The sequence below is a fragment of the Rana temporaria genome, assembly GCF_905171775.1.
Source record: "Rana temporaria chromosome 2 unlocalized genomic scaffold, aRanTem1.1 chr2j, whole genome shotgun sequence".
NCBI lineage: Eukaryota > Metazoa > Chordata > Amphibia > Anura > Ranidae > Rana > Rana temporaria.
This window is the reverse complement of record NW_024404414.1, coordinates 560,382-576,731: the sequence shown is the minus strand read 5'-3', so window position 1 is coordinate 576,731 and position 16,350 is coordinate 560,382. Positions and strand designations below refer to the sequence as shown.

At 48.0% G+C, this 16,350-nt stretch overlaps 1 protein-coding gene across 4 annotated transcripts in view; it reads right to left on the bottom strand.

Moving 5' to 3' along the window:
• The window catches only part of LOC120921614, a 55,380-nt gene that overhangs the window by 18,372 nt on the left and 20,658 nt on the right, over positions 1–16,350 (bottom strand). For all 4 annotated transcript variants that reach the window (XM_040334120.1, XM_040334123.1, XM_040334122.1 and 1 more), the window contains exons 4-7: positions 11,999–12,046; positions 11,164–11,235; positions 3,158–3,244; positions 679–750 (exon numbers count right to left, since the gene is read on the bottom strand). In XM_040334120.1, coding sequence (XP_040190054.1) covers positions 679–750; positions 3,158–3,244; positions 11,164–11,235; positions 11,999–12,046 — 279 coding nt within the window. The remainder of the gene's footprint in view (positions 1–678; positions 751–3,157; positions 3,245–11,163; positions 11,236–11,998; positions 12,047–16,350) is intronic.

Below are 16,350 nucleotides of genomic sequence, written 5' to 3'. Positions count from 1 at the left end.
GCGCCTAATTTAAATGATTCCCGCCCCCGGCGGGATCATTTACATTAGGCGCCCTTACGCAGGGCAAATTAGCATAGCGCCCGCGCAATTTACGGAGCTACTGCTCCGTGAATCGCTGGGCAAATCGAAATATTTGCGTGGGCGCAGAGCAAAAATCGTTGCCCTTTGCCCACGCAAATATTGCGCGGATCTACCTGAATCTGGGCCAATGATGAGAAGGATGAATAACGTGAGAATAATGAAAATCCGAAATATATGATTGACTAAAAAAGTTTCGGTCATCAGATATTTTTTCTAAATTAATTTCCAAAAAACATATAAGTGAGAATAAATGAATCCCTCAGTGGATAAAATAAGAAATAAAACATCCAGTGCAAAAAATATCAATAATAAATGAATGAGAAAAAATTGCAATGTGGATATATAAATAAATAATATATAAAAAAAAACTGTAAACAAAAGTTTATGTGCACAATGGATGAGCAGCAAAGCAACTTCATTATTACAGGACAAGTCCAGCTGAATGTGACCGAGACCCTGGTACCCAACCTGTGGCCTGGGCACCACGTGTGGCCCTTTGGCAATTATTGGGTGGCCCTCATGGCAGGAGGTGGTCTATGTGTTGGTGAATTCTAAAGCAAGCGAAGGAAACATTATTGGCAAATCCTGGGAACTCACCGCTCTTTTCTGCACCCAACAGTCCAGCGGTGTAGAGATCCGTTGTATTATAAGTCTGTTTTCTTTTTTTCCCTTAAAATATATAAAAGATGAAATATTAGTAAATAGAATTGTGGCCACCAACGCAGTTTGCAAAGCAGTTCCTTGATGCCCCCCTTACATCAAGTGTCCTCATCAGAGTACCCCCTTACATCAGGTGTCCTCATCAGAGCACCCCCTTACATCAGGTGTCCCCTTTCCATCAGGTGTCCCAATCACAGTGCCCCTTTCCATCACAGTGCCCCCATCAGAGCACCACTTGATCAGGTGCCCCCTATCATTTCCCCCCTTTTATCACATGCATCCATCAGAGTACCCCATATATCAGGTGCCCCTTCCCAATACCCTATTTATCAACTGCGCCCATCAAAGTAACCCCATACACCAGGAACTCCCATTACTGTACACCCTTACACCAGGTGCTCCCATAAGAGTCCCTCCTTACACCAGGTGCCCCATCAGAGTACCCCCTTTCACCATGTGCCCCATCAGTGTACATCCTTATACCAGGTGACCACATCAGAGCACCCCTTACATCGGATGACCCTATCCAAGTATCCCCTTACACCAGGTGCCACTATCAGAGTACCCCCTTACACCAGGGGACACCATCAGAGTACCCCCTTACACCAGGTGCTCCCATCATTGTAAATCTTTAAACAAGGTGCCCCATCAGAGTACCCCTTGCACTAGGTGAGCTCACCAGAGTACCCCTGTTACATTACGTGATCCCACCAGAGTACCCCCTTACATCAGGTGACCAATCAGAGTACCTCCTTACACCAGGTGCTCCCACCAGTGTACACCCTTACACCAGGTGCCCCTATCAGAGTACCCCTTACACCAGGTGCCCCATCGGAGTACTCTTTACAGCAAGTGCTCCCATAAGAGTACCCCCTTACACCAGGTGCCCCATCGGAGTACTCTTTACAGCAAGTGCTTCCATAAGAGTACTCCCTTACACCAGGTGCCCCATCGGAGTACTCTTTACAGAAAGTGCTCCCAAAAGAGTACCCCCTAATACCAGGGGACCCCACCAGAGTACCCCCTCAGTCCAGGTGACCCCCCATCACAGTGCCTCCTTTCACCAGGTGCTCCTAACAGAGTACCACCTTACACCAAGTGCCCCATCAGTGTACACCCTTACATCAGGTGCCCCATCGAAGTACTCCTTACACCAAGTGCCACCATCAGTGTACACCCTTACACCAGAGAAAAGGAGTCACCGCTCCAGGTGGATCTTTAGCAGACAAATCAAGGAACCTCCCAGGAATCCAAGGTGCTGGCAATGCACTAGGCAAACATGGAAAAGTGGAAATGGATGGACAGCCGCACTCCAAAGGAACTTGAAGAAGTAGTCTTTATTAATAAAAACTGGACATGTAAATCCAAATATACAGTCACATAAGGGGACAGCCGACGCGTTTCGCACACAGTTAGTGCTTAGCCATGACTAAGCACTAACTGTGTGTGAAACGCGTCGGCTGTCCCCTTATGTGACTGTATATTTGGATTTACATGTCCAGTTTTTATTAATAAAGACTACTTCTTCAAGTTCCTTTGGAGTGCGGCTGTCCATCCATTTCCACTTTTCCATGTACACCCTTACACCAAGTGCCCCTATCAGAGTACCACCTTACACCAAGTTCCCTATCAGTGTACACCCTTACATCAGGTGCTCCCATCAGTGTACCCCCCTTCATCAGGTGCCCCATCAAAGTACTCCTTACATCAAGGTGTCACTGGGACTAAATAAGGTATGTAATGGTAATGCAAAAACTTTATTTAATAATGTCATTATCATGTTGATGAGGGGGGAGGGGGGAACCAGAGAAGATAAAATATAAGAAAATCTTCATCTTTAGCCCTTCTCTACTCTATCCACAAAAAAAAAAAAGTTTTGGCTGTCCATACAATTTAATAGGACCAACAGACTACAATATTGTCTCTATATAATCAATGGGAAATTCTTCAGACATATTGCTCTATTTTAATGTGGCAGAGATCCCCGGATGTTCTCGTTGATCTGTGAACACAATTGGATGAATATCACAGGCATTTGCCCGGCCTACACCAATTTTCCACACATTTTCTGCAGTATGATTATTTCCTCTGATCGTCAGCCCCATCTAGTGGCCAAAAAAGGTGGTATTTTTCCTTCCTGAAATACCTCAATTTTGAAAAATACCGCATTTTGGCCATTAGATGGAGCTGACGATCATAGGAAATATCGTATTAGAGGATGTACGGGAAAAACTTGTGTGGACTGGAAGAATGCTTGTGACATTCATCCAGCAAATGTTTCATAAATAGACCACAAAGTGTGAAGGTGATCCCTGAATAGATAACGTTACAATAAGAATGGGAGAAAATATACAAAGAAACATAGAAACACACAAAGACTTCTTTTAAAGTAATGAATGAATTTGTCTTTACTTACCGGAACAAAAACACCATAATAAACAGCCTAAAATGACCCCCATCACAACCAGACCGAAGACAACTAAAATGACTGTTCTGGTGGAGGCTGTAAAAAAAAGAAAAGAAAAGAAAACCGGCATTAGAGTTCTACAAATTCAAGATGGGGAAATGATCTTGTTGGATGAAGTCCAACCACAATAGGTGGACATAGCGTCCCCTTCCTGCAGGCCATGGGAGGTATGGGAGAAGTCAGGGAGAGTGCTGCTTCAGAGCTGCTTTTAAGGTAAAAGTGATCCAGGAGGCTCTAGAGCCGCCTGATCACTATTACAGGGCTCCAAAGGCAACACCGCCCAGAACCTTCCCCTCCATCCCCGAGGAAGAGCATGGGATGACCAGAGAGGAAGAGAGCGTGATGACCATAGAGGAAGAGAGCGTGATGACCATAGAGGAAGAGTGTGGGGATGACCATAGAGGAAGAGAGTGGGATGACCAGAGAGGAAGAGAGCGTGATGACCATAGAGGAAGAGTGTGGGAATGGCCATAGAGGAAGAGTGTGGGGATGGCCATAGAGGAAGAGTGTGGGGATGGCCATAGAGGAAGAAAGCGGGATGACCATAGAGGATGAGAGTGGGATGACCATAGAGGAAGAGAGTGGGATGACCATAGAGGAAGAAAGCGGGATGACCATAGAGGAAGGGAGTGGGATGAGTATAGAGGAAGAGAGCGGGATAACCATAGAGGAAGAGAGTGGGATGATCATAGAGGAAGAGAGCGTGATAACCATAGAGGAAGAGAGCGGGATGACCATAGAGGAAGAGAGTGGGATGAGTATAGATGGAGAGAGTGGGATGACCATAGAGGAAGAGAGCGGGATGACCATAGAGGAAGAGAGCGGGATGACCATAGAGGAAGAGAGTGGGATGAGTATAGATGAAGAGAGTAGGATAACCATAGAGGAAGAGAGTGGGATGACCATAGAGGAAGAGAGCGAGATGACTATAGAGGAAGAGAGCGGGATGACCATAGAGGAAGAGAGCGTGATAACCATAGAGGAAGAGAGCGGGATGAGTATAGAGGAAGAGAGCGGGATGACCATAGAGGAAGAGAGCGGGATGACCATAGAGGAAGAGAGCGGGATGACCATAGAGGAAGGGAGCGGAATGACCACAGAGGAAGAGAGTGGGATGAGTATAGATGAAGAGAGTGGGATAACCATAGAGGAAGAGAGTGGGATGACCATAGAGGAAGAGAGCGAGATGACTATAGAGGAAGAGCGTGGGATGACCATAGAGAAAGAGAGTGGGATGACCATAGAGGAAGAGAGTGGGATGACCATAGAGGAAGAGAGCGGGATAACCATAGAGGAAGAGAGCGGGATGACTATAGAGGAAGAGAGTGGGATGACTATAGAGGAAGAGAGCGGGATGACCATAGAGGAAGAGAGAGGGATGACCATAGCGGTAGAGAGTGGGATGACTATAGAGGAAGAGAGCGGGATGACCATAGAGGAAGAGAGTGGGGTGACCATAGAAGAAGAGAGCGTGATAACCATAGAGGAAGAGAGTGGGATGAGTATAGAGGAAGAGAGCGGGATAACCATAGAGGAAGAGCGTGGGATGACCATAGAGGAAGAGAGCGAGATGACTATAGAGGAAGAGAGCAGGATGACCATAGAGGAAGACTGTGGGATGACCATAGAGGAAGACTGTGGGATGACCAAAAGGGAAGAGAGTGAGATGACCATAGAAGAAGAGAGTGAGGTGACCACAGAGGAAGAGAGTGGGATGACCATAAAGAAAGAGTGTGGGATGACAATAGAAGAAGAAGATGTGATGACCATAGAGGAAGAGAGTGGGGGGACCATAGATGAAGAGAGTGGAGGGACCACAGAGGAAGAGAGTGGGATGACCATAAAGAAAGAGTGTGGGATGACAATAGAAGAAGAAGATGTGATGACCATAGAGGAAGAGAGTGGGGGGACCATAGAGGAAGATGATGGGACGACCATAGAGGAAGATGATGGGACGACCATAGAGGAAGATGATGGGACGACCATAGAGGAAGAGAGTGGGGGGCCATAGATGAAGAGAGTGGGGGAACCATAGAGGAAGAGAGTGGGACGACCATAGAGGAAGAAAGTGGGGGGACAATAGAGGAAGATGATGGGACGACCATAGAGGAAGATGATGGGACGACCATAGAGGAAGAGAGTGGGGGGACCATAGAGGAAGAGAGTGGGACGACTATAGAGGAAGAGAGTGGGACGACTATAGAGGAAGAGAGTGGGAGACCATAGAGGAAGAGAGTGGGGGGACCATAGAGGAAGAGAGTGGGGGGGCCATAGAGGAAGAGAGTGGGGGGGACCATAGAGGAAGAGAGTGGGGGGGACCATAGAGGAAGAGAGTGGGGGGGCATAGAGGAAGAGAGTGGGGGGGACCATAGAGGAAGAGGGGGGACCATAGAGGAAGAGAGTGGGGGGGCCATAGAGGAAGAGAGTGGGGGGGACCATAGAGAAAGAGGGGGGACCATAGAGGAAGAGAGTGGGATGACGGAAACGTAGGACCACGGTAAGAAAATAAACTTGTATGGATCGCACATCAGAGAAAGAAAAAAGACAACCATTTAATTGTGATACAAAAAAAAAATCAAGATACCATCAGAGAGACAAGACCAGTTGACGCATTTCATACCCAATGGGGCTTAGTCGTGTCTCCCTTCAATCCCACTGCTAAAAATGAACCCGGAAGCAACGCATGTTACGTCATTTACAGGTTCAGAGCTGTCATTCCTCAGCTAGTGTATCCGGGTAAGCGGTGGGGGGGGCAAAGGAGACTATGGGCTAGATTCACAGAGAAATGCCTATCTTTAGGCGGGCGTAGCGTATCTCATATACGCTACGCCGCCGTAACTTTGACAGGCAAGTCCCGTATTCAGAAAGAATTTGCGCCCGAAGTTACGGCGGCGTAGCGTATATGGGCCGGCGTAAGCCCGCCTAATTCAAAATAGGCTGGTAAGGGGCGTGTTGTATGCTAATTACCCGTGACCCCACATATTTGACACTTCTAACGAACGGCGCATGCGCCATCCGTGAAAGTATCCCAGTGCGCATGCTCCAAATTACGCCGCAAATATCTCCTGATACGCCGTCGTATCTCTGAGTTCCGTCCGTCGTATGTATGCGCCTGATTCATAGAATCAGTTCCGCATAGATCTCCCTAAGATCCGACAGGTGTAAGTGACTTACACCGTCGGATTTTAGGCTGCAATTCCAGGCTGGCCGCTAGGTGGCGTTTCGTTTTTTGTACGCGAGGAATATGCAAATGAGCAGTTCTGCCGATTCAGAAAGAACGCCCGCCCGTCGCTTTTTTTTTACGTCGTTTGCGTTCGGCTTTTTCCGGCGTATAGTTACCCCTGCTATATGCGGCGTATCCTATGTTAAGTATGGCCGTCTTTCCCGCGCCGAGTTTTGAATTTTTTACGTTGTTTGCGTAAGTCGATCGCGAATACGGATGGACGTAATTTACGTACACGTCGAAACCAATGACGTCCTAGCGACGTCATTTGGAGCAATGCACGCTGGGAAATTTAGCCGGCGGCGCATGCGCAGTACGATCGGCGCGGGGACGCGCCTGATTCAAATAGTAAACTCCCCCTAGCCGCGGAATTTAAATTCCGCCGGGGGATTTACGATCCGCCGGCGCAACTTTAGAGGCAAGTGCTTTCTGAATATAGCACTTGCCTCAAAAACTTGCGCTGGCGGATCGTAAATAAGATAGATTACGCGGATCTAAAGATCCACTCACCTATCTGAATCTACCCCCCAATGTCTATTAAATGAAGAGGACCTGTCATCTGTCCTTGGTCTTACATAATAAAGAGATTACACTAAAAAAATACAAATTATATACATATACTGTATATACACTATATAACCAAAAGTATTGGGACGCCTGCCTTTACACACACATGGGGCTAGATTCAGATAGGTGAGCGGATCTCATTTACAATACGCCGCCGCAAGTTTTTGAGGCAAGTGCTTTATTCAGAAAGCACTTGCCCGTAAACTTGCGGAGGCGTATCGTAAATCCCCCAGCGGAATTCAAATTCCGCAGGTAGGGGGCGTGTAACGTTTAAATCAGGCGCGTCCCCGCGCCGAACGAACTGCGCATGCGCCGGCCGCGACTGAATGCCAGTGCGCATGCTCCGAATGACGTCGGCAACTCGTCATGCTTTCGTCGTGAACGTAAATTACATCCAGCCGTATTCGCGAACGACTTACGCAAACAACGTAAAAAATTCAAAACTCGGCGCGGGAACGACGGCCATACTTAACATAGGATACGCCTCATATAGCAGGGGTAACTATACGCCGGAAAAAGCCGAAAGCAAACAACGTAAAAAAAAAGCGCCGGGCGGTCGTTCGTTTCTGAATCGGCGGAACTCCTCATTTGCATATTCCTTGCATAAACAAACGGAAGCGCCACCTAGCGGCCAGCGTGAGATTGCAGCCTAAGATCCGAAGGTGTAAGTCACTTACACCTGTCGGATCTTAGGGAGATCTATGCGTAACCTGATTCTATGAATCAGCCGCATAGTTACGACCGGCCAGACTCAGAGATACGACGGCGTATCAGGAGATACGCCGTCGTATCTTCTTTCTGAATCTAGCACATGAACTTTATTGGCATCCCAGTCTTAGTCTGTAGGGTTCAAAATTGAGTTGGCTCCGCCCTTTGCAGCTATAACACCTTCTACTCTTCTGGGAAGGCCGGCCACAAGGTTTAGGAGGGTGTCTATGGGAATGTTTGATAATTCTTCCAGAAGAGCATTTGTGAGGTCAGGCACTGATGTTGAAAGAGAAGGCCTGGCTCACAATCTCTGCTCTAATTCATCCCAAAGGTGTTCTATGGGGTTGAGGTCAGGACTCTGTGCAGGCCAGTCAAGTTCCTCCACCCCAAACTTGCTCATCCATGTCTTTATGGACCTTGCTCCAAAAGCAAAATGCTATGTGTGTGGGGAAAACTAACACTGCACATCACCCTGAACACACCATCACCACCGTGAAACATGGCGGTGGCAGCATCATGTGGTGGGGATGCTTTTCTTCAGCTGGGACAGGGAAGCTGGTCAGAGTTGATGGGAAGATGGATGGAGACAAATACAGGACAATGTCCAAAAAGTTGAATTTTGGTGTCATGTGACCAGAGCACCTTCTTCCACATGTTTGCTGTGTCCCCTCCCCCACATGTTTGCTGTGTCCCCTCCCCCACATGTTTGCTGTGTCCCCTCCCCCACATGTTTGCTGTGTCCCCTCCCCCACATGACTTCTCACAAACTGCAGACAGGACTTCTTCTGTCTTTCTCTCTCCAATGTCTTTCTTCTTGTCACTCTTCCATAAAGGGCAGATGTGTGGAGAGACCACTAATAGTTGTCCTGTGGACAGATTCTCCCCCCTGAGCTGTGGATCTCTGCAGCTTCTCCAGAGTTACCATGGGCCTCTTGGCTGCTTCTCTGATGAATGCTCTCCTTGCCCGGCCCGGTCAGTTTAGGTGGACGGCCGTGTCTTGGTAGGTTTGCAGTTGTGCCATACTCTTTCCATTTTCCGATGATGGATTGAACAGAAGCTCCGTGAGATCTTCAAAGCTTGGGAGATTTTTTTTATAACCTAACCCTGCTTTATACTTCTCCACAACTTTATCCCTGACCTGTCTGGTGTGTTCCTCGGCCTTAATGATGCTGTTTGCTCACTAAGGTTCTATACCTCCCAACTTTCTGAGATGGGAATGAGGGATACCTATCAGCAAAAGTATGCAAGCATAGGACACACCCCTTGCCACGCCCCCTTAAAGGAGAATTGTACAAAAAGTGCTTTTTTTACCACTACTATTCCTTTATATTGGCTTTTGGAATTTACAAATGCAGCAATTTAGAAATCAGATGAAAGGTTTAGCTCCGGGAAACACTTTTTGATAGATAAAAAGTGCATTTTATATACATCTGTATAGATCAGAAGAAAAAGAGGGACAAATGAGGAGAATGAGGGACAGAGGGACATTGCTCCAAATCAGGGACAGTCCCTCCATATCAGGGACAGTTGGGAGGTATGAGGTTCTCTAACAAACCTCTGAGGGCTTCACAGAACAGCTGTATTTATACTGAGATTAAATGGCACACAGGTGGACTCTATTTACTAATTAGGTGACTTCTGAAGGCAACTGGTTCCACTAGATTTTAGTTATCAGAGTAAAGGGGGCGCCATACAAATGCCCCCCCCCCCACACACACACACACACTTTTCATATATTTATTTGTATAATTTATAATTTTTCTTCCACTTCACAATTATGTGACACTTTGTGTTGGTCTATCACATAAAATCCCAATAAAATACATTCTTGTTTTTGGTTATAACATAAAAAAATTGGAAAATGTCAAGGGGTATGAATACTTTTTCAAGGCATTGTAAATCCACCTGAGTGTGAGAAGAGGGAGGGGTGAAGGTGAAACTCACTCAAGCCCAATTGCTGTATTAAGAGATATGAGAACAGAAAGCCGGTGCTCAATTACTTCTATCTGGCTGTTACTAGGCAGATTTCGTAATCTGCCCAGTTCCTGGTCCTAGGTGGTTCAACTTCCTGTCCAAAGACCCCATTGCCTCCTGGGAAATGACGACACTCATTTCCCAGGAGTCTCTGGGCTTTACTGTGCCTAAAAATCGCCCAGCATGCACCTCTCCCTGAAAACCAGGAAGAAAAAGGAACAGGGCTTCACACAGCGGCGGTGCGTTCATAGTGGTCGCAGGAGTGCCGCCCCCTCTCTCCCCTGCGCTGTCACTCAACTTAGTGTACAATGCATAGAGATTCGTGCATTGCATGGATCTATGTAATGTCGCCGCTGCCGCCCACTATTCAGATGGCCGGCCCCTTGGTGAGCGCCAGCCATCTGAATAAAGGTTGGCTGTGGAATTGGTGACAATTGATGAGCACAGTGGTGACAATTGGTGGCACAGTGGCTGAGTTTGATGGCATGGCATAGTGGCTGAGTTTGATGGCATGGCGCATTGGCTGCGTTTAATGGCACAGTGGCAACAATTGATGGCAAAGTGGCAAAAATTGATGGGCACAGTGGTGACAATTGATGGCATAGTGGCTGCGTTTGATGGCACAGTGGCGACAATTGATGGCATGGCACAGTGGCGACAATTGATGGCGTGGCACAGTGGCGACAATTGATGGGCACAGTGGCTACAATTTATGGGCACAGTGGCTGCGTTTGATGGGGCACAGTGGTGGCAATTTATGGGCACAGTGGTGGCAATTGATGGGCACAGTGGATGCGTTTGATGGCACAGTGGCGACAATTGATGGCATGGCACAGTGGCGACAATTGATGGCGTGGCACAGTGGCGACAATTGATGGGCACAGTGGCTACAATTGATGGGCACAGTGGCTGCGTTTGATGGGGCACAGTGGTGGCAATTTATGGGCACAGTGGTGGCTATTGATGGGCACAGTGGATGCGTTTGATGGGCACAGTGAGGCTGCAATTGATGATTTTTTTTTCGTTTGTTTGTGCCCCCCAAATATTTTGAGCACCAGCCGCCACTTGCTTCACATGCCCACACATATGATGGATACGCCCACACACATAATGGATACGCCCACACATATGATGGATACGCCCACAACATGAGCTGGAGGATATAAGGCAAGTGTTTGCAATGATTTCTGGAATGATTGGGGAGCTATTAATATGTTTTAGAGACTATTTAATGTGATTAATTTTAGCTTGGAAAAAAAAAAAATTATGCCCCGGAACCCCGCTTTAAAGATATTAGCCAGCAACTCGGAGGCTTCTTTGTATCCATTCTTTATAGGTTACAAAATTGTTGATTCGCAGAATTTTAGCACGTTTCGGCTGAAGCCTTCCTCATAACATACCATAGATGGAGGGATGTGCCTCCTTGTGCTCCTCGGGGGCGGAACTATTTGTTTTGTCTGTAATGTAAGGCCGTATAACTTACCTGACATTCCAGATTGTTTTACTTTGGTTGAGTGTGTGGTGATTCTGGATGAGGGGCCTTCTGTGTGAGACTCTGCAAATGCCAAACAATAAAAAAAAAAAAATGATAAATCATATAGAAAATTTCAAGCCCTGCATCCAAACTAAGGGGTGGCACCCCTGTGCCCATTATGGACCGGCCGCCACTGCCGCCAATGTTGAAAGGCATGTTGCCAGGTACAGGGAGGGGGGCTTTCAACATTGAGGGGTGACCTGGCAAGGGAAAAAAGACAACCCCCCCCCTTGCAAGGTATGTTTTTTCCCAGTTGAAGGACAAGGGCATTTTCCCCACATCCTGTCCCCCAAAAGGGACTTGGGGATTTGTGGGGGGACTTATAGGGATCTGATTGCTCCATTGATGTGTGATGACACTTGTCTTCCACAATGCCCCCAACACATTCACTGGTATGACCAGGACGCATAGACAGAAATTATTTTTCTTTGGCCTTGTGTTGAGCATGTGTTGATCAACTGAGATCAGTACAGGTCAACGCACCTGGTGTGAATGAGGTCTAAAGGTTTATCATGAAAATAGTACCTGGCAGTCCTATCAACGTTCATATTCAGGAATTTCATGTTGTAGGCTGTTGTCTTTCTGGGTTATCACGTAGTCACGTGTTCCGTTGAAGCCTATAACTGGCCGCGCAAACATCCATTATGAGGCATGGTTTACAGTTGTCACCCATAGAAGTGTTTGTGGGAGTCCTCTGTGTGGATGGAGGACTCCTACCCAAGGTGTTCCCTGGTGATGGGCAATATTATTCCTTTTGTTCACAATGAAGAAAGATATAACTTACTTGTTTTTTTGGTTTCCGGGGGGCCATGGCTTCTGCTGAATGAAGGACCTGTAAATGCACAGCAAGAGCAAATAATTAACAGCTAGAGGTAGTGCGGAGAGCAGAGACTGCCCGGAGAAGAGAAAAGTGGAGGGGTGGAAGGTTGACATGTCCAGAGATATTACGTAAGTAGAGAAGGCGGAGGAGAGAAGGTCATGTCCAGGAGGAAGGATGAAGTGACCGGGGTTGTTGTGTATAAAGAGAAGGCGGAGGAGAGAAGGTCATGTCCAGGAGGAAGGATGAAGTGACGGGGGTTGTTGTGTATAAAGAGAAGGCGGAGGAGAGAAGGTCATGTCCAGGAGGAAGGATGAAGTGACCGGGGTTGTTGTGTATAAAGAGAAGGCGGAGGAGAGAAGGTCATGTCCAGGAGGAAGGATGAAGTGACCGGGGTTGTTGTGTATAAAGAGAAGGTCATGTCCAGGAGGAAGGATGATGTGACCGGGGTTGTTGTGTATAAAGAGAAGGCGGAGGAGAGAAGGTCATGTCCAGGAGGAAGGATGAAGTGACCGGGGTTGTTGTGTATAAAGAGAAGGAGGAGAGAAGGTCATGTCCAGGAGGAAGGATGAAGTGACCGGGGTCGTTGTGTATAAAGAGAAGGCGGAGGAGAGAAGGTCATGTCCAGGAGGAAGGATGAAGTGACCGGGGTTGTTGTGTATAAAGAGAAGGAGGAGAGAAGGTCATGTCCAGGAGGAAGGATGAAGTGACCGGGGTTGTTGTGTATAAAGAGAAGGCGGAGGAGAGAAGGTCGTGTCCAGGAGGAAGGATGACGTGACCGGGGTTGTTGTGTATAAAGAGAAGGCGGAAGAAAAAGAATGTCATGTCCAGGAGGAAGGATGAAGTGACCGGGGTTGTTGTGTATAAAGAGAAGGAGGAGAGAAGGTCATGTCCAGGAGGAAGGATGAAGTGACCGGGGTTGTTGTGTATAAAGAGAAGGAGGAGAGAAGGTCATGTCCAGGAGGAAGGATGATGTGACCGGGGTTGTTGTGTATAAAGAGAAGGCGGAAGAGAGAGAAGGTCATGTCCAGGAGGAAGGATGAAGTGACCGGGGTTGTTGTGTATAAAGAGAAGGCGGAAGAGAGAGAAGGTCATGTCCAGGAGGAAGGATGAAGTGACCGGGGTTGTTGTGTATAAAGAGAAGGAGGAGAGAAGGTCATGTCCAGGAGGAAGGATGAAGTGACCGGGGTTGTTGTGTATAAAGAGAAGGAGGAGAGAAGGTCATGTCCAGGAGGAAGGATGATGTGACTGGGGTTGTTGTGTATAAAGAGAAGGCGGAGGAGAGAAGGTCATGTCCAGGAGGAAGGATGAAGTGACCGGGGTTGTTGTGTATAAAGAGAAGGCAGAGGAGAGAAGGTCATGTCCAGGAGGAAGGATGATGTGACCGGGGTTGTTGTGTATAAAGAGAAGGCGGAGGAGAGAAGGTCATGTCCAGGAGGAAGGATGATGTGACCGGGGTTGCTGTGTATAAAGAGAAGGCGGAGGAGAGAAGGTCATGTCCAGGAGGAAGGATGATGTGACCGGGGTTGTTGTGTATAAAGAGAAGGAGGAGAGAAGGTCATGTCCAGGAGGAAGGATGATGTGACCGGGGTTGTTGTGTATAGAGAGAAGGAGGAGAGAAGGTCATGTCCAGGAGGAAGGATGATGTGACTGGGGTTGTTGTGTATAAAGAGAAGGCAGAGGAGAGAAGGTCATGTCCAGGAGGAAGGATGAAGTGCTTGGGGTTGTTGTGTATAAAGAGAAGGCGGAGGAGAGAAGGTCATGTCCAGGAGGAAGGATGAAGTGACCGGGGTTGTTGTGTATAAAGAGAAGGAGGAGAGAAGGTCATGTCCAGGAGGAAGGATGAAGTGACCGGGGTTGTTGTGTACAAAGAGAAGGCGGAGGAGAGAAGGTCATGTCCAGGAGGAAGGATGAAGTGACCGGGGTTGTTGTGTATAAAGAGAAGGAGGAGGAGAGAAGGTCATGTCCAGGAGGAAGGATGAAGTGCTTGGGGTTGTTGTGTATAAAGAGAAGGCGGAGGAGAGAAGGTCATGTCCAGGAGGAAGGATGAAGTGACCGGGGTTGTTGTGTATAAAGAGAAGGCGGAGGAGAGAAGGTCATGTCCAGGAGGAAGGATGATGTGACCGGGGTTGTTGTGTATAGAGAGAAGGTCATGTCCAGGAGGAAGGATGATGTGACCGGGGTTGTTATGTACAAAGAGAAGGCGGGGGAGATAAGGTCATGTCCAGGAGGAAGGATGAAGTGACCGGGGTTGTTGTGTACAAAGAGAAGGCGGAGGAGAGAAGGTCATGTCCAGGAGAAAGGATGAAGTGACCGGGGTTGTTGTGTACAAAGAGAAGGCGGAGGAGATAAGGTCATGTCCAGGAGGAAGGATGAAGTGACCGGGGTTGTTGTGTACAAAGAGAAGGTGGAGGAGAGAAGGTCATGTCCAGGAGGAAGGATGATGTGACCGGGGTTGTTGTGTATAAAGAGAAGGCGGAGGAGAGAAGGTCATGTCCAGGAGGAAGGATGAAGTGACCGGGGTTGTTGTGTATAAAGAGAAGGCGGAGGACAGAAGGTCATGTCCAGGAGGAAGGATGAAGTGACCGGGGTTGTTGTGTATAAAGAGAAGGCGGAGGAGAGAAGGTCATGTCCAGGAGGAAGGATGATGTGACTGGGGGTTGTTGTGTATAAAGAGAAGGCGGAGGACAGAAGGTCATGTCCAGGAGGAAGGATGAAGTGACCGGGGTTGTTGTGTATAAAGAGAAGGTGGAGGAGAGAAGGTCATGTCCAGGAGGAAGGATGATGTGACTGGGGGTTGTTGTGTATAAAGAGAAGGCGGAGGACAGAAGGTCATGTCCAGGAGGAAGGATGAAGTGACCGGGGTTGTTGTGTACAAAGAGAAGGCGGAGGAGAGAAGGTCATGTCCAGGAGGAAGGATGATGTGACCGGGGTTGTTGTGTACAAAGAGAAGTAAGAGAGAAGGTCATGTCCAGGAGGAAGGATGAAGTGACCGGGGTTGTTGTGTATAAAGAGAAGGTGGAGGAGAGAAGGTCATGTCCAGGAGGAAGGATGAAGTGACTGGGGTTGTTGTGTACAAACAGAAGGCGGAGGAGAGAAGGTCATGTCCAGGAGGAAGGTTGAAGTGACCGGGGTTGTTGTGTACAAAGAGAAGGTGGAGGAGAGAAGGTCATGTCCAGGAGGAAGGATGATGTGACCGGGGTTGCTGTGTATACAGAGAAGGCGGAGGACAGAAGGTCATGTCCAGGAGGAAGGATGAAGTGACCGGGGTTGTTGTGTACAAAGAGAAGGCGGAGGAGAGAAGGTCATGTCCAGGAGGAAGGATGAAGTGACCGGGGTTGTTGTGTACAAAGAGAAGGTGGAGGAGAGAAGGTCATGTCCAGGAGGAAGGATGATGTGACCAGGGTTGTTGTGTATAAAGAGAAGGCGGAGGAGAGAAGGTCATGTCCAGGAGGAAGGATGAAGTGACCGGGGTTGTTGTGTATAAAGAGAAGGCGGGGGAGAGAAGGTCATGTCCAAGAGGAAGGATGAAGTGACCGGGGTTGTTGTGTATAAAGAGAAGGCGGAGGAGAGAAGGTCATGTCCAGGAGGAAGGATGAAGTGCTTGGGGTTGTTGTGTATAAAGAGAAGGCGGTGGAGAGAAGGTCATGTCCAGGAGGAAGGATGATGTGACTGGGGGTTGTTGTGTATAAAGAGAAGGAGGAGAGAAGGTCATGTCCAGGAGGAAGGATGAAGTGACCGGGGTTGTTGTGTATAAAGAGAAGGTCATGTCCAGGAGGAAGGATGAAGTGACCGGGGTTGTTGTTTATAAAGAGAAGGAGGAGGAGAGAAGGTCATGTCCAGGAGGAAGGATGAAGTGACCGGGGTTGTTGTGTATAAAGAGAAGGTCGGAGGAGAGAAGGTCATGTCCAGGAGGAAGGATGAAGTGACCGGGGTTGTTGTGTACAAAGAGAAGGCGGAGGAGAGAAGGTCATGTCCAGGAGGAAGGATGAAGTGACCGGGGTTGTTGTGTACAAAGAGAAGGCGGAGGAGAGAAGGTCATGTCCAGGAGGAAGAGTGATGGGACCAGTGTTTTTTGTGTACATGTAGAATTTATAGAAGAGAGGAAGATATACAAGGAGGAAGTGTGATAAGATCACCGAGACCGCGTGGCTTGCACCTGTGAGTACTAAGGGAACTCAGTCAAGTAATTGCAAGACCATTGTTCCTCATTTTTACTGACAGTCTACTGACTGGAATGGTACCAGCTGATTGGAGAAAAGCCAATGTAGCACCAATATTTAAAAAGGGCCCAGAAATACATCCCTGGGAATTACAGA